The sequence below is a fragment of the Carettochelys insculpta genome, chromosome 8 (genome assembly GCF_033958435.1).
Source record: "Carettochelys insculpta isolate YL-2023 chromosome 8, ASM3395843v1, whole genome shotgun sequence".
Classification (NCBI taxonomy): Eukaryota; Metazoa; Chordata; order Testudines; family Carettochelyidae; genus Carettochelys; species Carettochelys insculpta.
In genome coordinates, this window is record NC_134144.1 from 71,209,447 (window position 1) to 71,237,018 (window position 27,572).

At 42.1% G+C, this 27,572-nt stretch overlaps 1 protein-coding gene across 2 annotated transcripts in view; it reads right to left on the reverse strand.

Moving 5' to 3' along the window:
- Window positions 1-27,572, reverse strand: part of ERCC3 (ERCC excision repair 3, TFIIH core complex helicase subunit) — a 53,323-nt gene that overhangs the window by 12,388 nt on the left and 13,363 nt on the right. For both annotated transcript variants that reach the window (XM_075001717.1, XM_075001719.1), the window contains exons 3-12: window positions 27,028-27,264; window positions 25,309-25,358; window positions 22,413-22,548; window positions 19,726-19,884; window positions 18,701-18,905; window positions 16,728-17,042; window positions 12,990-13,174; window positions 7,551-7,753; window positions 3,791-3,887; window positions 3,480-3,597 (exon numbers count right to left, since the gene is read on the reverse strand). In XM_075001717.1, coding sequence (XP_074857818.1) covers window positions 3,480-3,597; window positions 3,791-3,887; window positions 7,551-7,753; window positions 12,990-13,174; window positions 16,728-17,042; window positions 18,701-18,905; window positions 19,726-19,884; window positions 22,413-22,548; window positions 25,309-25,358; window positions 27,028-27,264 — 1,705 coding nt within the window. The remainder of the gene's footprint in view (window positions 1-3,479; window positions 3,598-3,790; window positions 3,888-7,550; window positions 7,754-12,989; window positions 13,175-16,727; window positions 17,043-18,700; window positions 18,906-19,725; window positions 19,885-22,412; window positions 22,549-25,308; window positions 25,359-27,027; window positions 27,265-27,572) is intronic.

The window sequence follows — 27,572 nt, forward strand, 5'->3', positions numbered from 1 at the left end:
ACCAACTGGATTACTGCACTCCAGTTTCCAAGGTCCGCACTGAAGATAACGTCATGCTTCTCACTTGGTGAGATGGGAAAAGCAGCACTGTGCATCAAAATCATTATCTATGTTACAAATGGTTGCATTCGCACTGAGGGCTGCCAGGAAATTCTACTAAAATTCTTCTGGCTGCACCCTACAGCCAATCAACATTTTCTCTTGCTCTCTTTGGGGTTATATTACAGTTGGCCCCACACTCTTGCAGGCGCAGTGGTATCTTGCAGGAAAGAACCCTTCAAGTAAAGAAAGTTGCCTCCAGCTACCTTTTAGGCTCTCTCAGAACAACATCAGAGACTTTCAAGAACAGACCAACCCCTTCTGCAGGTGTCTGCACGTGAATCAAGGTCTTAGGTTCCAAACCATCAAAAGCAGCTTATGAGAAATAAGAGAAGAAGCAGAACGTCTCCACACGCAGTGACAGGAAATAATCAACTAAGGCAATCACTGCAGTTTTGACACCAGACTTGAAACCCAACTGACTTGAGGCCAAAGAAATCTGAACTATCAAGAAACTGAGAACTACCCCGCTACCACCCTTCCAATGACCTGCCCCAGATGGACAATGGATACCCAGTCACAAGCTAGCCAGAATGTATCCAGAACTGGTTTCTTGACCTCTGACCTCAGTAGCATAAAACCCAATGGCTTCTTTCCCACCTCAAAGGAAAAGATCAACAAACACAACCCAGAACAGACCAGTACTCTCCAGCTGGCTTTCACTTGTAAATTGCAGCACAAAAGCACACCAGCAGCTCTGTAACCTGAATGATAACAGCTGTAATTCAAGCAACAATGACAGCATTTTCCCTGCTGCACATGGTTCTGTTTCTGCATCAGCAGACAGCTCATTCTGAATCAGAGTAAGTTTATCTGCAAAACAACATGACATTTTTCACATAAATAAAGCCCAATCTTGGTGTTCACAGGCCTTACCAGGCCATTGGTCACTTTCAAGCAGTTCTGGTGTGATGGAGAGAGAAGAAACCTGTTTCTGCTTCCTGAAAAGCCACAACATACAATCCTAAAGTCTCCACATCGTAACTGGCAAGCTTCACATGCGATTTCCGTTATCAATGTTCTAGTTGTCTCTTCTCTTACTTCATTTTTTAGGGGCCATCAGACTCATAGGCTACATCTACACGTGCACGCTACATCGAAATAGTCTATTTCGATGAATAACATCTACACGTCCTCCAGGGCTGGCAACGTTGACGTTCAACTTCGACGTTGGGCAGCACCACATCGAAATAGGCGCTGCGAGGGAACGTCTACACGCCAAAGTAGCACACATCGAAATAAGGGTGCCAGGAACAGCTGCAGACAGGGTCACAGGGCAGACTCAACAGCAAGCCGCTCCCTTAAAGGGCCCCTCCCAGACACAGTTGCACTAAACAACACAAGATCCACAGAGCCGACAACTGGTTGCAGACCCTGTGCATGCAGCATGGATCCCCAGCTGCCGCAGCAGCAGCCAGAAGCCCTGGGCTAAGGGCTGCTGCACACAATGACCATAGAGCCCCGCAGGGGCTGGAGAGAGAGCGTCTCTCAACCCCTCAGCTGATGGCCGCCATGGCGGACCCCGCTATTTCGATGTTGCGAGACGCAGATCGTCTACACGTGCCCTACTGCGACGTTCAACTTCGAAGTAGGGCGCTATTCCCCTCCCCTCATGGGGTTAGCGACTTCGATGTCTCGCCACCTAACATCTATTTCAACTTCGAAATAGCGCCCAACACGTGTAGCCTTGACGGGCGCTATTTCGAAGTTGGCGCCGCTACTTCGAAGTAGCGTGCATGTGTAGACGCGGCCATAGTGAGCTGCAAGGACAGAGTTGGTGGAGTGGATATTTAGGGACCACAGAATCAAAAATGTCACACTGTGACCATCTAGACGAAGCTGTAATTAGATTCTTCTTCCTTAATCACGGAAGACGTCATTCCAGGACTGCAGCCAAAACTTAACAAGTTTCTTAATTTACAATTATTTGAAAAGGGAAGGCTTTGGGGGTTGAAAAAATGTTAATACTGATTTTCAACAGATTAAGTTTGACATGAAGAGTGATTGTAAGTGGTAAGTACTGAGCTGCTCTGAGATTTGCCAATCAGAACTTTCTGAACTCAAAATCCACAGCTCAGACAATGACAGTTTCACATACTAAGATTACGTAACTATAAAGACTACTTTAAAATACACACACATTGTCTTGCAAACATGTTTATCTTGTTTTTAAATGTGAAAATTATGCTGGTGGAAGGTACCAATCAGTTTTCCATCTCATGGCTGAAGAAGTGAGGATATCAGAAGCATCAAGACCTGGTTCACGAGTTCAGAGGGGGCCTTAAAAGTTGTGTTCCATGAATGTCCATGGAATAGGAGCAGCATCTGAGCCTGCAGGTCCTTGCTCTGTACTGGATGTCGGCCATACTGAGAGCTAATCCGCACCCAGTGCTGCAGTAGATTCAAGCAACCAAAGCATTCTCCCACCACATACAGGTAGAAAAGAGTCCTTATCCAAGAGAAGGAAGAATAGCGGGTACTACTCAGGAGAGGGAGAATAGAATGCTGCACATCATGCCACTCAGGAGCCAGGAAGGGAGGAGGAGCAGTCAATCAAGGAGAAAAGCAGGACTTTTTTGTTAACCATTGTCTCAAAGTCTGGTGGTTCCATGCCTATCCACACCTGTTCACTGCAGAACAGAAACAGCACCAAGCAGCACTAGTACAAAGCTCTCCCACACCACCTTGCTAGTGTCTGTCTTCTGCTCTGGAAGAACTAACTTGGCAAGTGGTAAAATAATTTAGTCTCCACATTCACACAACACTTCTGCAGACACGGCCAACAAAATTATCAATTTACGCTCACTGTAGTTTTGGCAATGCTGACATTTGCTAGGAACCAAATGAGACCCAGTCTCCAGAATGCTGATGAAATGTGTTTCAAGACAGCACTTTTCTGCTGCTCAGAACACGCACCTGGGGACTTCAAAAGAGCATAGACCTTAAATTCTTACATTAAAGGAAAAGGAAAACAAAGAAAGAGAGAGGTACCCAAGCAGGACCAAAGGGTAAACAAGAATTCCAGCAGTAGACAGGGAAGGATAAGTGGTAAAATTAAAAATGAAAAGGTGAAAGATAAATATGTGGTTAAGAAAAGGTAAAGGAAGGAAAGACAGTCAGGATAAGAAGTAAGAGTATGAAAGGAGCAGAAGAGAGAGGGTTCCTTTGTGCACTACAGTTTAATAGCTTATTCTTCACTTTTTTATTTTAGATGTAATCTTGGGTCAACAGTGGCCACCACCAACTATAGCAATCTGCCTACTTAAGTTATATGGATGCTTTGCATTACACCAACATGTGAGTGTTCAACCTAAATCATTAAGAATTCCTATTCCTGTACCAGAACCTAAGACACAGAGCCCATGAATAACCTCATTTACCTTTTTTGGCTCTCAACACTCGTCCCAATCTTTGAGCCTCTTGTCTTCGAGACCCACCATGGGACGAAATTTGAATCAGAACATTGGCTTCTGGCAGATCAAAGGATGTATCGCCAACCTGCAATACAGAAGCAGGCCCTGAGTAATAAATTATTTCCTCCATGTTAAGAAATGAAGACTTAATGAAAAATAAAATTTTGGTGGTACAATAAGCATGTCAAAAATAAGTTGGCACATGCAGCTTATTGCATTTTAAAAAAAATTTGCACCCTTCAGCTTGATGCAGTGTCACAGTGAATGCCTTCACTTACCTTGGAAATAAATATAGTGTTGATTTTTGGATTGTGCTTGAAGTTCTGTAGAATCTGCATTCTTTCTCCTTGTGCAGTAGGACCATATATGTAAGGTCTAAGATAACAAAATAAACATCAAAAGTCATCAATTATCAGGACTTCTCAGAACTATTTATCCTTAGGATACCATGGGGGAGGGGAGGGGAAGAGTGCAGTAAGACCATTTAAAATTTCAGTATATAAATAGGAAAGTTTTGGGTTCTGTTTGAAAGCAAAGCTTTGCTGCTCATCTTTAATCCTTTAGCTCTTTACCTGCCCAAAATATATGGATGAATCAGCTCCTGGGGCAAATGTAAGCTGCCAGAGGCAGACATCTTTCCACTTTCTGCAGAAATAAACCCTGACAGTGGTAAATGCTTTTCGTTTGATGTGCTCTGATTGAACTGCAAATCAGTGTACTGAAAACATTTGCTAATCCTAGATGAAAGGTTAAAGGCAGCTGTTAAAATAAAAGAGATCGGTGGTTGTGTTTTTTTTCCCCTCAAGTCCACTGAGCTAGCATATGGACAGCTGTGCCCCTCTCGCTTCTTCCCGCTTACGTCTGTAAGAATACAAGTTTCCCTTTTAATTACATTCTCACTGTCTCAAACTCACTCTCAGGTGTTTTATCTGGAAATTATGTCTACACTTTGGAGTCAACACCTTTCTCCTCCTCTCCAGTAACCCCTGGACATATTGTTTGTACTGGGATACGATGGCCACTTAGTTTTCTGGAAAAGAGAAGAACCACCTGGAATTTGCAATTGTGGAGGAAGCCATGAGACTTTCCATTGTACTTCACAAGTTAAGTTAGATGTGGGAAGCTCATACCCCTGTCTGCAATCTCAAAGATGGTAGCACTGCCATTTAGAATCCATGGGATACAGGAAGAGTTTGTGGGAATGCTGTACATGCCCTAACTTTGTGCCTTTAAAACCGCAATATACCTGGACATCCAGCTACCCTACATTAGCAAAAGTTTTCCATAATACTTCTCGTAACTTGACTCTTTCTTCAACTCTCTTCCACTTTAACGTTTGCTGTGCATCAGTTTTCTGCACACTCTAGGGCGTAACTATAAATGCATGAGAAACCTGCAGCAATGTGTACCTGCTATTTTTCCCATCTCTTCCCCATTCCTTGGGGAAACCTGTTAACAAGCACTTTCAAAAACTAAGACAAGTAACTTTCAATACTTCATATTAAGAAGTTTTTCCCTTATTTTTTAAAGGAATAAAAGCCCCAACATTTAGCTTACGTTAACGTACTGGACACATGACCATGTTATGTGAGCACAAGAACCCAATTTACAGTCTGCCAGGCCTTCCACATCCCCTGGGCACTGGCAGCTAATCCCTTCTCTGACTAAAAGCATTATTCTGGTTTTTGTGCTGCCAAATCTCCTCTAATCCAGTTCTTGTTCTTGGTCCATTGTATGAGCAGTCTCTTCCTAGCCAAAACTGAAGTGGCAAATATGAATGAGACAAATTGTTTTAAACAGTACTGTTATCGTACAGCTAGTGACACCATGTGATGCTGCTTTAGTTAACAGTCTGCCAATTCTTCTATTTTAAGCCTTCACTTCTAATTTCATTTTAGGATGTGAAGGGGATATTCCCTCCAAACAAAACACACAAAACATCCCACTGTTGATTGCATTAACATTAAAAAAACCACACACGTGTGAGAACTTCACATGTCTATAAAGGTGCTGCTTCCCAAGGCTGTAAACAGAGAACTTGTCAAGCATTTGCCTATACTGTTGTAATTAAGCCAAGAAAATGGGATGACCTAAAACTGTTGGGTGTTTACTCTCCTCTGGATTCCCATCAGTTAGGTTTACAGTGATGACCAAGTTATAAACACTTTCTCCAACCAGAATAAACACAAAACAACAGTTTGGAAAACAGTTCTTCCTCTAACGGGCAGATACCAAGCTTTAATTAATATCTGTGCAGTCATAACCTATCAAACCCAGGAAGACTGGATGCGGCCCATTAAAGCAATGATATACTACTGATAAGCACCATGGCTGTAAGCAACGAATCGCTATCATATAAACTATGTTAGTTCTTGCTCTGGATGACGCACGGAATGATGGTCAAGATGCCAGGATCAGCTCAAGAGAGTCCTGATTTCAGCACATAACATGAGTTTTAACAAACTCCACCTCTTCCACCCCATACTAATCTCTCATGACTGCCAAGCATTGCAAAGCCTTCCCTGTGGTGCTGACGGTTGCGAAACATCAGGCTCCACTCTAGAGCCAAACAGAGCAATTTGGAGGGTGGCGATCTGATTTAAGAGGGGGAAAAATAAAACAACCCCCTACACCTTACCATCTCCCACCTCCTGCAACTTAATTGCTCTGCCAAAGCTTTCAGTACTGTTACTTACAATGCTCCTCAAACACCTTCACCAATCACTAAGTCACAGGGCTGCCCCCTCCCACCCATTTGTGTTTTATTCTTTACTCAGAGATTCATTTCAATCATTATCATCTATGGAACACTGATCATATTTGTTAACATTCCAGAAACATCATGCCAGCTAATCTCTGCCTAGACAAGTTTAAGAATAAGGATGAAAGACACCACAAGTTCTGAATGTCATCCAGCATTGTCAGCATTATTATTTGAAGTCACAGTGAGCTGGTGCAGAATGGCTATTCTTCCACTGTCATTCAAAACTCATCTCAAATTTTAGCAAGAGAGAAGGGGATCTGTTTTATTTATTTAAAAAAAAAAAAAGAAGAAAAATGCCACTGAAACCCCTGGACAGATGAAAAAGTTAAAACAGGATTAAATGCTTCTCACCATTTCTGCCAAGAAAAAAAACAGATTTCTATTCATAATTAAAAGGGTAAGGCTGGATTCTCCACATGCTCTTATGGGAGAAACCACTCCATAAACATTCCAGCAAGGAAGAACCATTCTCCTTTAGTATTCTCTCATCCACCCTCTAAGTATTTGGTTGCTAATTCTTTGTTAAAATTACAATTTACTTGCCCTAAACTTTTGCAATTTAACCTCACCCTCAAAGCAACTGACAGGCACCTGAGAAGCTTCTCTGGAAGTTTTGCTGTTTAATAATTTTATCACAGTAGTGTAAACTAAGCCACTCCACATTGGACAGGGAAAGATGGAAGGAAATAGTGAGAGAGGCATCAGACACCAACGGGCGCTGAGCCCACGGTTATTGATGATGATGATGAGTGTGTGGAAGCGCAGTGTAATAGGCTCTGTACAGACATGTAGGAAAAGCACTGGTTCCAAAGAGCTGCAAATCTCAGTTTAAGACAACACTGTCACATTTGGAAGGGAACCAAAAACAGGAAAAATCATGGAAGGATCCAGGGGATCCCTGGTAGAAAATTTCCTTCTCATTTCATACGAGGGCAGGAGACTACTCTGTTACATGCACAGATAGCTGACTGTTCAAATAGCCCCTTATTTAGTCACTTGCCTGCAACTCTTTTATCCTCAGCTCATTTTACTGGGACTATGCGCTCTCCAAGTATTGATTTAGAACTTCCCTGTTACCATTACAGAAAAGAGGTTATCTTAGAACGTTACACAAAATATATTACAACACATACTGAAATTTATTTGAAATGCTCTTCAATGCTTCCTGTCTGTATTAAGTTTCATTTATACCACAAAAATGCCTGAAGGAATGAAATTTGAGAAGCAGTTTTCCAGTAAGAAGAAGGGGGCAGTCCCCTCCTTTATTCACTTACTTCCCCAGTCGAATTGCATACTCCTTCAGTGCAAACACATTGTCAGCAAATACAATGATCTTGTCGTTCCTTCGCTCATGAAATTTAATCAGGAACTGGCATGCTCTGAATTTATTTGGGTTCATAGTATAAAGCAATATCCGCTTCTTTGTTTTGATAGCTACGTATTCTCTGTAAAACTCTGGAGACATTGGGCACCAAACCTAGAATTTTGAAAAAACAAATGGCACAATAAGCCATACAGAGATTCCATCTTTAGTAGAAAACAAGATATTCATAGATTTTTAAGGTAAAATGGTACTGTTATCATAATCTAGTCTGATTGCCTGCATAATCTAAGACACACAATTCACCCAATAATTCCTGCTGCAAGCCCATAACTTCTGGCTGAAAAAGATACATATAGACACCCAATCTTGGTGTAAACAGTCTTCTTTCGGATTCCCATCACTTTTTGGAATAGTCTCTTAAATCGCTGTCAACTGAAAGACACACGGTCTTCCATAATGTATGTTTAACAACTCACCAATCTGCTTTTAAACATATTCATGCCAAATTCCATTTAAGTTTTAACTACTGTTTTCCACTGATTTTTTATAAAGACCTCATCATTGCGTTGGTGCACATATAGATTCTGCGACATCTGAAGTGCTCGTTTCAACTAAAAAAGATCACTGTCTTAAATTAGTACAGGTTGAACCTCTCTAATCTTGAAGTCTCTCATCCAGGAAACTCTGTAATCCAGCAAGATTTTAGTTAGCTGAATGACGATTTATCATGAATGTGGCCAAGTTTTCTGTGGTCCCCTACAGTTTGTTTACAGACACCAGCCCTGGCTCTCCAGGTTCTGTGCTGCTGTTTAGCTGTAATTTACCCCTAAATGCCTTCTCACAGCCCAGTAAGCAGCAGAGGTGTTGGAAAAGTGATAGAAAATATTGACCTCCCCTCAATCCGGCAAATTCTCTTGCCCAGCATCGGTCAGGTCCTGTGGATGCTGGATGAGAGAGGTTCAACCTGTAGGATCTGGAGACTTTCCTCATTTATAGTCTTTCCTTTCCTTAAAATAAATTGTTCTAGCAGTACGTGATTTCTTATTTAGTGAAAGACCTTTACGTGCAGTAGTATGGAAGTAAATAATCAACTGAATTGGAAGAACTTGCCACAAATCAAGGAACTGAAAGGAACCTCAATAGGTCATCAACTCCAGCCTCCTGTGCTCATGGAAGGACCAAGCACCATCAAGATCCTCCTTGACAGGTATTTGTCTAACTTGCTCTTAAAAATCTCCAATGATAGAGATGCCATAACCTACCCAGGCAATTTATTCCAGTGCTTAAACCACCCTGAAAGGGAGTTTTTCCTAATGTCCAACCTAACCTCCCTTGCTGCAGTTTAAGCCCATTGCTTCTTGTCCCATCATCTGAGGTTAAGAAGAATAATTTTTCTTCCCTCATCCTTGTAACAACCTTTTAGGAAATTGAAAACTGTTATATGCCCCTCAGTCTTCTCTTTTCTGAAAGAACTGGGTTTGTTTCTTCTAATCTTCCCTCATGTTTTGTAGATCTTAATAATTTTTATTGCTTTTTTGGACTTTTTTCCGCACCCCTAATTTGTCCATATTTTCCCAGAACTGGACACATTACTCCAGCTGAGATCTAATCAGCATGGAGTAGAGCAGAATTACTTCCCATGTCCTGCTTACACCACTTGTTAATACATCCCAGAATGATGTTTGCCTCTGTTTTTTTTTCCTTTTTCAACAGTGGGATTAAATGCAGTGGTATTATTTATACACCACAGTTTAGAGTAGAAGTTCATCTTTTCTTTCCTATTGTACACACAATACTCATTATCACAGATCCAACCACCCAAGATCAAAACACCTACAAATTAAAGGTAAGAACATACATCAACTACACTTGTAAATGAAAGCTTGGTTTATAATTATTGTTTAATGAAACAAGTTCAAGAACATAAATCTGCCAGTAATTTAAACCAACATTAGCACCATGGTATAGAAACAATACAAAAGACACTACGGAGTAATTACTTGTTTTCTTAGTGGTAATTATTATTTTCTTTATCTCAAAACCTGTCGTTAGTGCATAGATTAAATAAGTGGACTATACAGTGGTCTGAGAGAAAGTTTCCTTTCCCACCAGGCTAGGGTGTAACAATGGAACTACGCTGGATTAAGCTTCATAGCACCTGCACATCCCCTATGTGAAAGGGTAAGAAATTTTATGTCAATGTATGTTTTCAAATAGGACCAGCAAATATGTGAGTGTGCTCCGAGGGAAAGAGGGAGATAAAAATAAAGTACATGTTTCAACAACCGAATAATGTGAACTACAAGATTTAGCAATTACTGCCACAGAGTAAAGAGGCTTTTTTCCATTTAGTGACTTATGCACTCTCTCAAGAGTAAAGCCAGGAAAAAAAAATGCATTTCTACCTCCACTGATCTTTTTAAGTTTCTGCAAGACATGCACTCCCGAGTATAAACCTTGTACAGCACCTGGAGGTAAATTTATTGCAAATCAGAAACCTCTGGAAACAGAGCAAGTGGAAATATCTATTATATATTTTATTTTATATATATTTGATATATATTTTAGAGTTTGTCTGTCTGATCAAGAACTCCTCCTAGACTGTAAGAGCTAGGACCACCACCAAATTCAGTACACAGCTTCTTCTTATCATATCGTAAAGAAAGGAAAGGGGTTGGTTATGCCAGAAAAACAGGACGTGTCTGGAATGAGATTGCTTTTGATAAAACCAAACAGAAAAGAAACAAAAACCAAATTAAGTACAGCCTCAAAACTGACATAAGCAAGTCAATTTTGAAAACAAATGAACCAAAATGAGCCAGAAATATTAAATGGACCTGCAGTAGGACTGCTTTTCAATAAGCCTTACAGAAAAGATATAACAAAAATCGGGAGTAGTGCTTTGTTTTGGCACAGCTAACTGAATGCTTAATGTTTGAAAACCAGAAGAAGATGTTATTGAAAACCAAATTGACTTTAGCCCTTTTTGTTAAAGCCTAGCAAATGATAAGAGTTTATAGGGATGAAGAAAGAAAAACTCACAATGGAATTCCCATGAAAAAATTTACTAAAAAAATTAAAAGAAAAAAAACCTAACAATCCCCTCCCCCTTTTTAAAAAAAAAAAAAAAAGAAATCCAGAGGTGAAAGTAAGCCGGTGCACCCTGGTGCATCGCTCAGGTATGAAGGAGCTGGCTGGCTGGGGTGCTCAGCTGGAGGAGGAGGCAGGATGCACTCCCAGCCCAGCTCCAAGGGCTCTGCTACAGGCTGCCAAAGGAAGCAGCAGGCAGGTGAAAGGGGCTGGATGGGGCACATCCCTCCCGCTACTGGTCTGGACAGCCCCAGACCTAAGCCTCCCACCTCCCCAGTACAGTTTAGAGAGGGAGGGCTGAAGCTCCCCCACCCAGAGATTCATTGCTTGCTGTTCCCCTTCCTCACTGTGAGGGAACATGGGCAAAGTGCACACGTTGCTGCACTCCACACTCTGGCTGGGGACAGGCAAGCTGTACGCTTTGCTCTTGCTCCCCAACAGGGACAGGAAGGGGAACAGCAGATAGCTTCAGCCCACTCCCCCCATCCTCCCCGCACACACCAACCCAAACCCTTGCCTGAGCTGCTCCTCACACTCCGTCCCTGACTCCAGAGCCCCGCACACTCAGCCGCCTGCCCTGAGCCCTCTCTCACACACCCCACCCTGACTCCTGCAGACATTCCAGCTCCCAACAGATATGCTTGGGTGTTACTTATAATTAATGGGTACAAAGACCGAATGAAATTTTCAAACCGTTATCCCCAATAATACTGTGGGTCCAGTGCTACAGTGCATGGTACACATGCATCTACCACCACAGCAGTCCCCCTGTAGTTCCATAGCAGGGACAAGATTAGTGGAAGCCCCACAGGACAAAGGGCAGGTGCACTACTACAGCTCAGAAGTTGGAAGCTGATATCAGTCAGTCATGGTATGGGCATTCCCTCTATTGCAATCACATTGCATGAGCTGATCAAGCTGTTGTGGAACACCCCAAGTGTTCCAATATAATCATCATTCGCATTGGCACCTCTGGTGGAATAGGTCTGGAGCCAGGCTCAGTGGTAATAACCAGGCAATCAGTAGATGCTACCTTCAAGCTGCAGTTTGAATGGGTTATTCTGGGCAAGACTGTGATTCGCAATCCCAACCTAGATGACGAAATAGCTAAGGAACTGATGCAGTGCAGTAAGGAGATAAATCAGTTCAACACAGTTATTGGAAATTTTGTTTTATTTTATTTTGTTTTAAGGAAAACCAATTTGTCTGTAAGAAGACTGAGCTCAGTCTCTTGGGCAGTAGAGTGGCCACTATCAACTGAAAAGCCACAATATTCAGTTCCTCCCTGCTCCTTTACAGTCCGAGATGAGGACACAAAATGACAGTAAAGCCTCTAAGTTTGCATCTTCAGCTGTCACTCTGAGATAACCCCCCACTTACCAGTCACTCCGTGTATGGAGCCCCATACTGGAATGGCAGAAACACAGGTGCTAAATTTCATTTTTCTGCATGTGTGCGCTTCACCCTGAGGCCCCGCCCCTACTCTGTCCCTTCTAACAAGGCCCCACCTCTTCTCAAACTCACCTTGCCCCTTCACAAAACAGGTGGCTGGTGGGTGCTGAACACCTATTATTTCCCACCCAATGGTGTTTCAGCCCTAGAGCACCCGCAAAGTTAAAGCCTGTGGGAAGAAGGAGGACCCCAGCTGCCTTCCACCTCACATGAATCACTTACACTGAATTCTATGCCTGTCTGGGGAATTGCTTTACTTTATTTCAGTTATATTCTCAAACGCTTGAGGACTTCAGACCTAAGAAGACAGATTTTTCCCTTCTCAAGCACCATAGTTCACACTAGTTCTCCATCACTTAACATCTTCACCTCAAGACTGGTTGCCTTTCTAAAACACAGGCCGTAATTCCACTGCAAATTTCTGGGCTTGATGCTAGGTTGCATTCCAAGGTTTGTTATGTAAGTGTACAAAGGAGATGGTCATAATAGTCCCTTTGCACCTTAAAAGCAATGATGAAAGCACTATGCTAGTATTAAAGCCATCATATATATGTCTGAGGATGAGGATATAGAAAGCCAACCATGGACCACACTATCAGCAGTCAATATTAGTGGCTCAACAGATGCATGTCCAGATACCATTATATTAGCATACAATGACAGTGTCACAATACAGGATTTACCATGGATCATATTGATTATCAACAGTCTTGTCTGAATTACACAGTATCTCAATATTGTTGCAGATTTATAAGGAAGATTGCGTTCCCCAATTAAGTATAAATGGGTTAAATAGTTCTGGCTACAAGAGAATACAGACTGTAACAGTAAAAAAGCAGAGCATCACCTCAGCACACTGGACTTTAGCAATGTAGCCACTGTTCTGAAGCTCCATCCAGTTAGCTTCATAGAGTTTTGGTCCGATCAGGAAATTCAAGTCAACTATTTTGTCGTCTTCTCTGACAAGAGTAGCAGTCAGTCCCAGTTTGCAGTGCGCTTGCACAATGGTGAGCACACGTCTGAACATTTTGGCTAAGAAACAGAAGGTGAGATTGCCTTGTGAGTTCATAAATGGATTAAGAAGACACACACTGGCATATAGCTCGGCATCATGGCTTTTCAAAAATACAACAGAGATGAGCACAGTATAAATGGGAAAGAAAATAGAGGATTCTAACCTAATGTTACTCCTACATTAAAACCACCTCTATCTTGATTTCGACTTTAGAATTATACTTAAACATTTACTGCACTGTACACCTTCGAAGCATTGTACAGATCTTAACTAGTCCTCAGACCCCAGCATTACCCATGTCTAGTGTTCGGAGTTGCTCACAAATGTGGGTCCCAGCCTCAGGGCAGACTTACAAACCAGGAAGCTAACATCAAACTGGCTGTGTATTCTGTAATTAGAATTCATCAACCTAGTATAAAACGTGAACTCCTCATAACTGTAACAGCCTTTACACGAAGTCACAACAGTCCCCTTGGCAATGCTCCCTCTATTTTTTTCTAACCATGTGCAGAATAAATTTTTGTTATGGGCACTAAGGCATGTGTGGATATGCACCATCAACAGAAACACATTGCTGATTGTGGGTGCTCTGATAACCAGCCAGCCAGCATTTAAATCTCTGTGGGGCAGCTGCCCAAGTGCTCAGCTTAGATGGAACCTTGCCTTGGACACCCCAGTCTATCTTGCCACCCAGGCAATTTCACTGCTGTGTGATAGACGACACACCAAAAAATTTAGAACAATATAAAGTTTACTTCCAGTCTCAAAAGGGGCCAGACACTTACCACAAGTCAACAGTACCTTAAATCTCTCACCAAAGAGAATGCTGATAGTCAATCCTATATTAAAACTAAAAAGTTTTGCTAGCTAAGGAAAGAAATTAGAGTTATTTGTAATATTAAAGCAGGTAAACATACACATACATGCATTGTGATCTTAGGTTCCAAAAAGTAGCAGCAGCTACTGTAATATGGAAGCTCTATATATACTTTAGGACTAACCCAAGCTAAGCACCTTGGAGAGCCCCCTGCTCATGGTAAGAAATACTTCCCTTGCCAAATTCCAAACAGCACAGTAACTGCAAGTCTCCTGGGTCAGGGGTTTTTATTCCTTTCCCTTAGAGCTCAAGTGGCACACATCCCCTCCTCCTGGATGTGAGGAGAGCAATCAGCAAGGTGTTTTGTTCACTGTTTGTCCTCCTTGCTTACTGTTTTTGGTTCTCTGCGTCTTAAATATTGAGTCTGTTCTGGTCTGGCTATGGTCTGAAGAAGTGGGTCTGTCCCACGAAAGCTCACCTAATAAACTGTTCTGCTAGTCTTTAAAGTGCTACTTGACTGCTTTTTGTTTTGATAGTGTATAGACTAGCACAGCTTCCTCTCTGTTGATATTACACAGTAGTTCATCTAGGGCCTAACAGCTCTTGTGGTCAAAGTAGGACTTCACACTTGGGCACTAGTACCAGAGAGAGAGCCGTGTTAGTTTGTACTCTATCTAAACAAAAAACAGTCAGGCACGTTTTGCTCCTCACTGTGGGGATTTCCAGTTTCCTGAGCAAGACTTTTATATAGTTACAAAGCAAACATAATATCATACTGTAATATGAGATACAGCTATATTCAGCGAGAATAATACAGGTAGCAACTCACAAGCATTTCATAAAGTCTAAGCACTAAACACCTCTCTTTAAGTCTAATACCTATTTTGACAACAGCAACATGCTGGTGAGCATAGCGTGTTTCCAGCTGTGTGTTCGTAAGTGTTCGATGAGGCTTAAGGATTTTGACATGGGCTGGCCTAAAGATTAGCCTTACTATCCCCATTTACCAGATTTCAAGGAAAAGAGAAGAAAAGAGAGAGAGGTGTTCAATGACTTAACCTAACACACAAGGCAATTCAGAGACAGAATTAGAAAACAGGGGTTCTACTATTCCTAGATCCATTGGAGTACCTCTCTTCTGGTATTTCTAGTGTGCCCACCATCCTCCTACTAGTACAAAGCAGGCCTTCTGCCTTATTTTTTTATGACCAAGTCTAAGACGTGACAATGATAAGAAAACTGAGGCAACAGCATCAATCTTTGTTAAACAGGCTGCCGGTGAGCAAAAGCTATATCCACGTTTCTGTTAATACTTAAAGTGATGGGAGTGGCAACCATTTTGGTTAATACTTAAAAATCACATGCAAACGATTTCGGCGTAAGTATAGCAGTCAGCAGCTTGGACCAGACTGGTGGGACATTTCTAACCAGCATACTATCTTATAAACAATAATGCTTATTTCTTTCCAACACCATATATCCCTATCTGGAAGTAAACACACCTCTCTCAACTGTCAACAATTATTTCAGAAACAAATTAGTAGATATATTTCCTCTCCAGAAAATACATATATAGACAATGGAACTTGTAACTTATTCATAGGCACCAAAGACTGGGAAGGAAAGCATCCTGATAACTTGAACGAATGTACACTTCCTCTCCCACTTGCGTTGTTGCAACATCTACCTGGCTACTTTAGCAACTGTTATACAGAAAGTAAACAGGTATTAAGGGTACTTTAGAAATCATTTAGTGATAATTAAGCTGCTTCAGAAGAAAGCCTGCATCATATAACGATTCATTCTCTGGACCACAGTTCAAGAGATGACACTTCTTACAACTGTAATTAGGAAAGAAGTATTACCATTACGACAGTGATTTTTCCACTGCTATTAAGAACGCTAACACGGATACCCTAATGAGTTTATAGGTCTCCAAAAAGCTGTCTTAAATACTGCAACAATGTAAAAACTTTAACCGGAGCCTATCCTTATTCACATGGTACCCAAAATTGGGCCAGCTACTAAGCTTAGGGAGGACGAACGACCCACCAGAGTTTGGCAGAAAGCAGCAAGTTTATTACACTGATAACTAAGCTCAAGAAAGCAAGGGGAGGGGCTCACACTTGCATACACACGCTCCCAGAACAGGCATAGCATGGGAGATGTCAGTATTTTGCAAGGTCGGTTTCCCACAGCACGGAGATGAATGGTGCAATAGAGGTGGGTTTTCCCAAGGGATGATGGAATGCTACGCCCAGGCAGTCCAAGTGAAGGGCATGCCTGGTAGGTGCAACCTGGGGAATGCACTCCTGAGCACCCGGCTCCTTCCCCTCTTAAGGGCCTGCTCCTTTTGGTCTGTGGCTATAGATGACTTGGCCATGTGTGACCCCACCTCAGGCAGCATCCGTGCAAGCGGCATGCGAGTGCCTGATCAGTGTCCCAGACACCTTGTCTACCTGGGAGTGCTTAGACAGCTCAATCATCTCCACAAACATTCCAGGTGGGGGGAGGCCATTTCACAGGCATTCAACAAGAGGAGGGGGGAGGGGTAACAGGCTTTTTAGACATACAGATCTTCGCTGCTCATACAACATTACACATATTAAGTCTTAAATGCTATGCTATGAATTTGAGAACTCCACAACAGCATTCTGAGAAAGCCAGTAAAAGAACGGCACATCAGCAGAACAGCATGAACAATGTTTACGGGGAGAGGGGACTATTTAAGAATTTGTACACTCCTTCCTTACCAGGTATGGTGTGCACCTCATCAAGTATCATAAGGCCCCACTCTTGACTTTTAAGCCATTCCATTACTCTCTCTGCTTCCCAAGACCTCTTAGTTGTATGTCCCAACATAGAGTAGGTGCTAATTGCAACAGAGCAGCCAATAGGCTTGTCCTTGGCATCCGAAGTGAATCGACAGATTTGACTGTCATCTATGGTGGACCACATTTTGAACTGGGCTTTCCACTGCTCCACAGAGACAGAAGAGTTGCCAAGCACCAGGCAACGTTTACGGACTGTACACGCAGCTGTAACTCCAACTAAAGACTTGCCAGCACCTGCAGAACAGGAGAAGAATAAGCGCAACTGTCAAAGTATCAGCCTGACAGACAGATCCCATCACTCCTGGGATAAGGGGAGGAGAGCACTACAGAATGGCTAGCAAGGAATCATTGCAGAGCAGGAGTGTGTGAAGTGGGAGGGAGGAAGGGGTGAAATTTCATAAGATGGGCTCTCCCCCCACTTGGTGCCTCTGTGAAATCAGCCAGCAGCCCATCGCGCGCTGAATCCCTCTGCAGCTTCCCCTGCTGCTTTCCCAGCAGACCCAACCTCCTATTCTGAGCAGGACCTTCCAATCCCACCTGGCATGCCGCCTGCAGGCTCAGGCAGGGGTTAGCTTGTCTCACATGGCAAGCCGCTTATCTTGGTCTTCCCCACTTTTCCCCATACTGGCCAGTGATGAGAATAGTCCAGCAAGCAGGTGCCTTAGCGAAGGGGCCTAAACTGAGGGGTGCTGTGAGCCTTTGAGGCAAGCAATCTGCCTAAAAGCGCGGGACCCACCAAAGTTGGAGAGCAGTTTTGTCACAATACAAAGGGGTGGGATCTAAATTAGTTGTTACTATTCACAAAAGAAAATCTTAAGTCATCATGGATGTTTTTCTGAAAAAGTCCGCTCAATGTGCAGCAGCAGTAGCCAAACAAAGCGAACAGAATGTTAGCAATCATCAAGAAAGGGATCAATAATAAAACAGAAAATATCATAATGTCACTATATAAACCCATGTTATGGCCACGCCTTGACTACTGTGCGCAGTTCTGGTCATGCCACCTTAAAGAAGATATTAGAAATGGAAAAGATATAGAGAAAGGCAATGAAAATAACCTATGGGATAACCTCCCTATGAGGGGAGGTGAAAAAGACTGGGACACTTCAGCTTGGGAAAGGATCTGATAGATCTAAATCATGACTGAAGTGAAGTGTTATTTACTCCTTCAGATAACTCAAGAACCAGGATGCAGGGGATGAAAAAAAAAAACCAAGCAACAGGCTTAAAAGACACAAATAAGCAAAGGAGATGGTTCTCCACACAATCAACCTGTGGAATTCACTACCAGAACTGTTAAGGCCAAAACCAGAGCAGTGTTCAAAAAGCACAGAGAAATGTTATGGACGGGGATAGTGGCTATTAGCCAAGACTGTAGTCCTGACCTCCAACTGCCAGAAGCTGGGACTGGACAAAGGGAAGTGAATCACTTGATTGCTCTGAACCCTTCTTTCTCTTGGAAGCACATAGCTTTGACCAGGCCACTGTCTGAAGACAGGATATTGGGCCAAAAGGATCACTGGTCTGACCCAGTATATGTTACCTGCTTTCACGTCATTTTTTTTCCTTTCTATTTGGAAGATCAATCATTCTGGGTGTTAATATTTTAAAACTCTATTGGGGGAAATCAGTGGAACTGAGATAAACGTATTGTTATGCTGGAAGGTGTTAATGGCTGCCAGCAGCTGATTCTTTGATCCATGGACAGGGACTCCCTGCAGTTCTTCTCTCTGTCTTGCCCGCACACACACACACCCGCCCATACCCACATCCACACACCCCCTCTCTCAGGAAGTGAGCATCAGTGGCTGTCACAAATTGTGTTACCAGAGAAATGACATCACGTTGCGTGTAAGACCTTGCTTCAACTTGGCCAAAATCCAAACGCTTACCACATGGCAGAACAATAACGCCAGATCTGGCACGCCCATTCCCAAACATCTTCCTTAGACTTTTCTCTTGATAAGGTCTGAGGACAGCTGTGGGTTTCAGGTCTATATTAATGTCAGGATTCACTGAATCATTTCTGAAGTCATACTCTGCCAGCAAGGGGTACTCCAAATGGATGCAACGCTTTTGAAGCTCTTCAATCATTTCCTAGAAAAGAGGCAAAGCTTTTAACAGCCCATTCTGGATTTCTGAAACCTGCTGATAGGAATAAGGGGATTTCAATGTTTGCAGGGTCCTTTCGAAAGGGACCCCCTGTAGATGAGCAGCGCACGAGTGAAACACGGTACTCTCAAAGTGCAGCAGCCAGCCGCATGCTAATGAGGCGCTGAATATTTATTTCAGTGCCTTATTAGCATTCTTCAATTTGGCCATTAGCATGGCCATTTCAAAGCTTTTCTTAAATGTAAACGTAGCCATAGGCTGTGTATGCAAGCCACCTTTACGTATGCTAATCAGCAAAAGTGAACAGCCAACAAGAACAAGCAGACAAGGTACATTTAAGGACAGTCTGCCAGACGCTGCTGGGACTGGAAGGAGATGTGAAGTCACGCAAATCATGCAAACGATTTAGAGTCTACCTTCAGACTATGTGAATATTTTCAAGTAATCACGCAGGTTTGATCAGCATGAGAGTGTATGTGAGGCACTTAACACAGAGGTAGCACATTCACGTACTGTGGGGCAAGGGAGGCTCCCCTACCCCCACCAAACCCTTTGCAACTGCTCTGCAGCCTGAGAACGTTGCTCAAGTCAGCCAGGGAAGGAGAAGTGTCCAGTCCCTCCCACCAGGCCGGGGAAGATTCTGGGATGTGGAACTCTCTGAAACGGGTGAAGAAATCTTTATGCCTCAGAGGGCCCCCAAACAATAGAAAAAGCCTTCGGATATGGCATTCAGCAACTCCACATCCAGTTGCCTGCACTGTGATTCACCACGACCATGGATGCCAAGGGATTAAGACAGATTTACCTGCTTGACTTCAAAAGATACAGTCTGTGTTTCTTCCTCCTCTTCCTCATCTTTGTCCATCTGTTCATAAAACTCAAACAAGTCGGCTGGGACATCTGATTTATTCTGAGTGTCAGCCCCTTGTGATGTTGAAGGATCTCCTTCACTGGATTTGGAAATCTGGAACAGAAATTACACATTCCATCTGAGATTCTCACAGAGCAACGATTTATTAATGAAGCACAGAGCATGTGCAATATTTGTAACACGAGGAAGCATGCAAAGACCACTGCAGATATTAGAACACAAAAACAGCCATATCGAGACATACCTAAGGTCCATCTAGCCCAGGATCCTGTGTTCTGACAGAGGCCAATGCCAGATGCCCTCAAGGAAGAGAGCAGAGCAGGTAATCATGAAAGCAATCCCTCTCCTAACATCCATTTCCAGCCTCTGACAAACAGAGGCTAAGGACACCATTCCTACCTACCCTGGCTCATAGCCACTGATGGACCTAGCCTCCATCAATTTATCCAGTTCTTTTTTTGCACCCTGCTAAAGTCTTGATCATCACAGCCACTTCTGGCAAGGAGTTCCACAGGACGACCGTGCGCTACACGAAGAAAAACTTCCTTTTTGTTAGTTTTAAACCTGCTACCCATGAATTCCATTTGGTGACCCCTCGTTTTTATGTTAAGGGAACAAGTAAATAACTTTTCCTTATTTGCTTTTTCCACACGTCATGATTTTATGTACCTCTATCATATCCCCACTTAGTCTTTTTTTTCCGAAGCTGAAAAGTTTCTTTTAATCTTTCTTCATATGGCACTTATTCCAACCCCCCAATCATTTGTGTTGCCCTTTTCTGAACTTCTTACAATGCCAATATATATATATTTTTGAGATGACCACATCTATATGCAATATTGAAGATGTGGGCATTCCATGGACTTATATAGAGGCAATAAGACATTCTGGCCATGGCTACACTAGCCCCCGCCTTTTGGAAGAGGTATGCTATTGAGCCACTTTGGCAGATGCTAATGAGGCACCACCATGAATATGCAGTGCCTCATTAGCATAATAGTGGCCACATGTATTTCAAAAGTGCTGCTTTCGAAACGCACACGGCCCATGTAGACGGGGCCTTTCAAAAGGACCCCCTGATTTCGAAAGCCCCTTCTTCCCATTTGGTTTTTGGGAAGAAGGGGCTTTCGAACTCCGGGGGGTCCTTTTTCAAAAGGCCCCTGTCTATGTGGGCAGTGTGCATTTCGAAAGCAGCATTTTCGAAATGCGTGCAGCAACTATTATGCTAATGAGGTTGCCTCATTAGAATCTGCCAAAGTGGTTCATTACCATACCCCTTCCAAAAGGCATGGGCTACTGTAGCCACCGTTTCTCTGTTTTATTCTCTATCCCTTTTTTATTGATGCCTAGCATTCTGTTTCCCTGTTTGACTGCTGCAGCACATTGAGTGATGTTTTCAGAGAACTATCCACAATGACTCCAAGATCTCTCACTTGAGTGGTTATAGCTAAATTAGTCCCCATCATTTTGTGTGTGTAGTTGGGATTATTTTTTCCACCATGTGTGTTACTTTACATTTATCAACATAAAAATTCATTTGCCATTTTGTTGCCCAATCAGTTAGTTTTGTTTAATCTTTTTGAAACTCTTCACAGTCTGCTTCATTCTTAACTATTTTGAACAGTTTAGTATCAGCAAATTTTGCCACTTCATTGTTTACCCCTTTTTCCAGACCATTTTTAAAAGGTTGAATAGGATTGGTCCCAGTATAGACCCACGAGGGACACCACTAGTTACCTCTCTCCAATCTGAAAACTTACATTTATTCCTACCATTTGCTTCCCGTCCTTTAACAAGTTTTCAGTACATGAAAGGATCTTCCCACTTATCCCAGAACAACTTATTTTACTTAAGAGCCTTTGGTGAGGGACCTTATGAAAGGCCTTCTGGAAATCTAAGCACAATATATCCACTGGATCCCTCTTGTCCACATGCAGATTGACCACCTCAAAGAACTCTAGTAGATTAGTAAGGCATGATTTCCCTTTAGAGAAACCATGTTGACTTTTCCCCAACAAGTTATGTTCGTCTAAGTATCTGACAATTTTATTCTTTACTGTAGTTTCAACTAATTTTCCCAGTACTGATGTTAGACTTACCAGTCTGTAATTGCCAGGATCACCTCTAGAGACCTTTTTAAATATTGGAGTCACATTAGCTATCTTCTAGTCAATAGGAACAGAAGCTGATTTAAAAGATGAATAACAAACCACAGTTAAGAGTTATGCAATTTCAAATGAGTTCTTTCAGAACTCTTGGGTGAATGCCATCTGGTCCTGGTGACTTTTTACTATTACGTTTATCAGCTTGTTCCAAACCCTCCTTTAAATGACACTTCGCTCTTGGACAATTCCTCAGATTGTCACCTAAAAAGAATGGCTCAGGTTTGGGAGTCTCCCTAACATCCTCAGCAGTGAAGACCAAAGCAAAGAATTTATTTAGTTTCTCTGTAATGATCTTATCTTTGAGTGCTCCCTTAGCATTTCAATCATCCAGTGGCCCCAATGGTTGTTTAGCAGGCTTTCTGCTTCTGATGTACTAAAACTAATATTCAACGGTATGTACAACCCCACAAAAAGGTAGCTCAGTGTTTTAGAAGATGACCCTGAATACCAACGTACGGCTGATTTACTCATGAACGTCTCTGTGATGAGCTCTGTTTCTTCTCCCTCAGCGTTTCTCAGCCGACACTCTTTGATGATACTGTCCTGAAGGAGCTGCTGAATGACTTCTGGGTGGGTGCTTTCTACAAAATACCTAGAAGGAAAGAACAAACAAGAACTACAGAAGCAGCTCCAAGAAGCTCACAGCACGTTATGCAGCTTGACAGAGAATTTGTCTGAGCACCTAACAGAGTACTAGCATCAAAGTTTCAATCTACCTGACAGTGATTCCATATGGCGTCACTCAAGGTCTAGCATCTTTGCCATTGCTTATGTGTGTTAAGCTGAAAACAACTCTTATTACTACAGAGACCTTTTCACAGATCTTTTCATGGCAAATCAACCACATAGTGTAGCTGTTAAAAGTACCCTCTCCTGAGTAATCCATTTCAAAGGTTAAATAGACTAGAAAGACTCCAAAAGCACCATTTAGATAACCCTGAAAATCTATCCACTTTACAGTCCATCTCTAAGAAGACAATTCTTTTCAAACCTAATTGGGACGATAGCAGAATAGGAATCTGAAGACATGGAGTGAGACACCAAAGCCCTTAGTATAAAGCATAACTTATGAAACCCTCATTCTGGGAGTTCTGGAACTGTTTCTTCTCTTTGCAACTTGACAATAAAGGTGCTCATTGGAGAGTCTGGTTTAAAATGCAAGCTGACAAAAGTTTGAATGGGAGAAGTGGACGGTGGTTCAAGGAGAACTCCTGAAGTTAGTATTGAACAGAACAGCCAGACTGAGCCAGACCAAAGGTCCATCTAGCCCAATATCCTGTCTGCCAGCAGTGGCCAAGGCCAGGTGCCCCAGAGGGAATGGACAGAAGAGGCAATCATCAAGTGATCCATCCTGTCACCCATTCTCATCTTCTTGCAAACAGAAACTAGGGACACCAATCCTGGCCATCCTGGCTAATAGCCACTGATGGACCTATCCTCCATGAATGTGTCTAGATTTTTTTTTAAACTCTGTTATGAGTCTTGCATTTCACAACATCCTCTGGCAAGGATGGTGGATCTCTATTTTACCCAAACAGGCAGGGTAAAAAAGGAGGCAATAGAGACAGGTCTCAGAGTCAGGAGATCTGGGTTCTATTTCTGACTCTGCCACTGATGTACTATGGCATCTCAGGCATGTCACTTCCCATCAGACCTTAGCTTTCCCCATATGTAAAATAGGGAATAGATTTTAATACAAAAAGGAACTGTGAGGGGTTGCATCAGAGAAGTCCCCTTGTGGTTGTCACCTGGTTTGCCGATCAAGCCACTGATGCCCACTTTCCTGCCCTCTGGGGCTTCCTGCCACCCACTGTCCTGCTGAGCCAGAAGCTCTGGTCTTCCCCAGGCAAGGCACAGAGTTGGGGTTACCACCCCCAGCAGAGCAACATGGGTGCTGAGCCAGCTCAACTCTGTGACAGTTCAGCTACACAGCCATTGACAGCATCTAAAACCCAACACCCAAAAGCAACCAAAACGCCGATGAAATCCCTTTTAATCTATATAGAAGTTTATAAATTCACCCTCTTTGTCAACGAAAGAGATAGCACAGTGGTTACTCCCCACTCCTCCCTGGTAACTCTTATGTACACTGGGCTTGATAATAAACAAAAGGGCTTTTATTAAGTATAAAAAGTTGGATTTAAGTGACTGCAAGTGAAAACAGACAGATCAAAGTAAGTCACTCAGCCAAAATAAACAAAACACACCAGTTAATTCTAATACACTAAGAAACTTGTTACATGCCAATTGTTCCCCTAACAGTTTTCTCTCTTTCACAAGCTAGGCAGCCACCCTCACTTGGGCCCAGTCCTTCTCCCTGTTCAGTCTTGGATGTTTCCAGCAGCCATCTCAGGTTGCAAATGGGGGTTCTGCTGGCGTCTGGCAACTGCCTTGTCTAAACCTGTACCCTGACCAAAGGTGCACAGATTGCATAGCCACCCACCAGTTCTAATTCAGCCAAGTTTCCCAGGTGGATAGCCTGCACCAATCACGTCTGGAATAGTAAACAGTGTGGTAGGGAACTGCAGAGGACAGGAAAGCAGCTTCAGTATCTTGATAAGCACACCAGATGAAAATCCCAAGGGCACTTCTGTAATCCAACCCATCACAGGGACCATTCAGATCCTCTAGCCTGACCTCCTGAAGAACAGAAACCAAAGAATCTCAGCACGTGGTCTCTGAATTAAGTTCCTTTCTCGCTAGCAAGATACCCAGTCCTGATCAAATTCTCAAATGACTGAGGACTAACCACATTTCTCAGGAGAGTGTTGCAATAGCTAATTACCCTGTCACAAATGTATACCCTATTTCTAGTCATGAGTTCACCTGCCTTCAGCTTCCAACCACAGGACCTCTCTATACTTGTTTCTACTACATATCTCTATGCTGGTTTCTACCACCATATCTCTTTCCCCAAACTAATATTTGTAGATTATGATTAAGTCACCCCTTAACCTTCCCTTGAATAAACTCAACAGACTGATAGTGCATCAGCTCTCTTGTAAAGGGATGGCAAAGCCAAAATGAGAAGCATTTCTTCAGATATTAAGATGCAAATGAAAAGGGCCCTATCTACTGAGGCATTTTTGTATTTTTTTCAAGTGTGTACATTTCTATAGCTTTTGTAAGAACTGTAAAACATTTTCAGCTCAGCTGTCTGAGACCATAGATGGAACAGTCAATTAACATAAATCAGCGCTTTTGGTTTGAAGACTACAAAAAGCAAAACACGCTAAATACAATGACTACCACTGAATCAAACTTAAAACACATAATTTCTATATTATAGCTCTACAAGCTAGATGAATAAAAAAATTGACCCCTCCCTCCCTCAAAAAAAAAAGTTGCTTACCTGTTGTGTTTCAGCACTAGCTTTACCTTTCCATAACTGACAGTACACAGCTAAAACAGACAAGAGTATCTATTAGCAGAACAATCAATTCAAATTCAGCATAATAAATCAGTGGCTGAGTCAGTGACAGCACAAGTATATGTCATACTCCTGGCTGTGTAACCAGAATGGTTCACCAAGACTAATACAGGATCAATATGAGCCAGAACAAATGGGAAATACAAGGAAGAGCTGAAATCAAACATGACGTGCATGGGATTGCAGAGGGCTGCTGCTAAATTTATGGGTAGCAAAGATGAGAGCTGCTCAAGAAGTTTCACATCCTACTACATAAGAAGTCTGTTTAGTTATTGGTAAGAACTGGATGTTTTGAAAAATTGGAGAAACTCCTCTCCTAGATACAGAAGTGAGGATAAATAATCTACCCCACAATTTAGTGGCAGAGATTCCAGGACAGCAATCTCACTTTCAAGTCTGGTATCTTTGGTAATATCTGTCTAAATAGCAGCTTGTTCACAAAGTTTTAGGGCCAAGCCATGAGGTCTTTCACAAGCATCTACAGTCTCATAAACCACATGCAGAGAGACCTGGAGGACCTAGATAGGTCATGGTTATTTGCTGGTAACAAGATTGCTTACAGTAGGTGCCAAGCAATGCCTGCAACAGTCTTTATTTGCAGCAGCATCATAGCACCAAGGAGTATAAATCAAGGACAAGGGCCCTGCTGTGCTAAGTGCTAATCAAAAACAGAACAGCGTCCCTTCCACTGAGAGTTAAAGCTGAAAGGTACAATGTCATGTCCCTGCATCCCAAAGAAGCACGTGCTTTTTTCCTTTGCTTAAAAGAAAGTTACACTTATCTTTTTCACAGAACTGCCTCCTTCCAAGCAATATGTTATTATTGCATAATAATGGCAATTAACTGAAACCTGTTTCATTAATGTAAAGCTATGATTGCTTAGTTAAATTAAAATTTGTATCGCAACGTTAACCTTGCCATACTACTCAGTTTGTACAGGCTATAGAATCTTTTTAACCAAAAATAAGACATAGTCCCTAATTCTTGATTTGACTATTTTCTACACTGCTTTTAAGTGTGTAATTACTATATTTCCATTAATACAAAAATATATTCCACAAACATACAGGATATGCAACACAGATATGTTAATACAGCTGTTGGAACCTGGATTTTGGATTTTTCATTTTAATTTTAATACAGCAACCTCAACTCTGCATTAACTTTAATATTAAATGCAAAAATCCCTATGTAACTCTGATCCTGTTCAAACAGTGCAGGTCTGTACATTTTGTGCCATTTTACAACATATAGCAAGAGTGATTCCAGACTTCGTGCCAGATGCTGAAGTACTTACTGATGCCAATTAAATTCATTACATGAACAATGGTTACAAGATCAGATTATTACTTGAAATTTTCTGTTTATGGGTCAAACCTACTTAAAAGATACTTTTTAGTATTTTAGACACGTGTACATGTCACAGGGAGAAATCAATCAGAAACACACAATTTTTATGTCCGGTTTCAGTCTGTCACAGTTTGAAAGCTTTGTTTCTTATGCTAACATAAGGGTAAAGGAGGATGATAGAATGAGGAGGGTGCTTCCCTGTTGTCCGAAACGGAGCAAGAAGATGATAAGATGGGAATTAGAGACACAAAGAGACAATGGAGTGTGACTCGGCCACTGAAGTGGTCTTACCTTGATAAACTGAATTATTCCATCTGGTACACCTGTCTTGCTCAGCTTTTGCAGATATTCAGTGATGTCACTTGTTTGTAAACCAACACTGACGGCAGCATAAAGTGAGTAAGCAGTGAGTTTGTATTCATGTATATGGGTTGGTCTGCACACAGGTTCAGCAATAGCAACCAAAAAATCCTGGGCATATTTATAAACGGGAGAAAAGGCTTCTAGGAAAATATGGCCATCAGGAGCCTACAAAACAGAAAAAGAATAAAAAGTGTTAAAGAAATGATGTTGTGGGGGAAACGTAAAAAGCCCTCTCTACTACTAGGACTAAGGACATCCTATGCAAAGAGACCAACCTTATTTAACTGAGAGTACCTCACAGGGAATCAAAAAGATGCTGTTATCTGTCTGAGAGTCACCTATGGAAGAAAACTAATCTCATTCAAGACACAAACAAAAAAATAAACTCAGCAACAAAATTAATGCCACCTGGAGATTTCATCATCATCACTTTTTCCATCACAAACCACTTTGTGAAAGAAAAAAAAATTGTT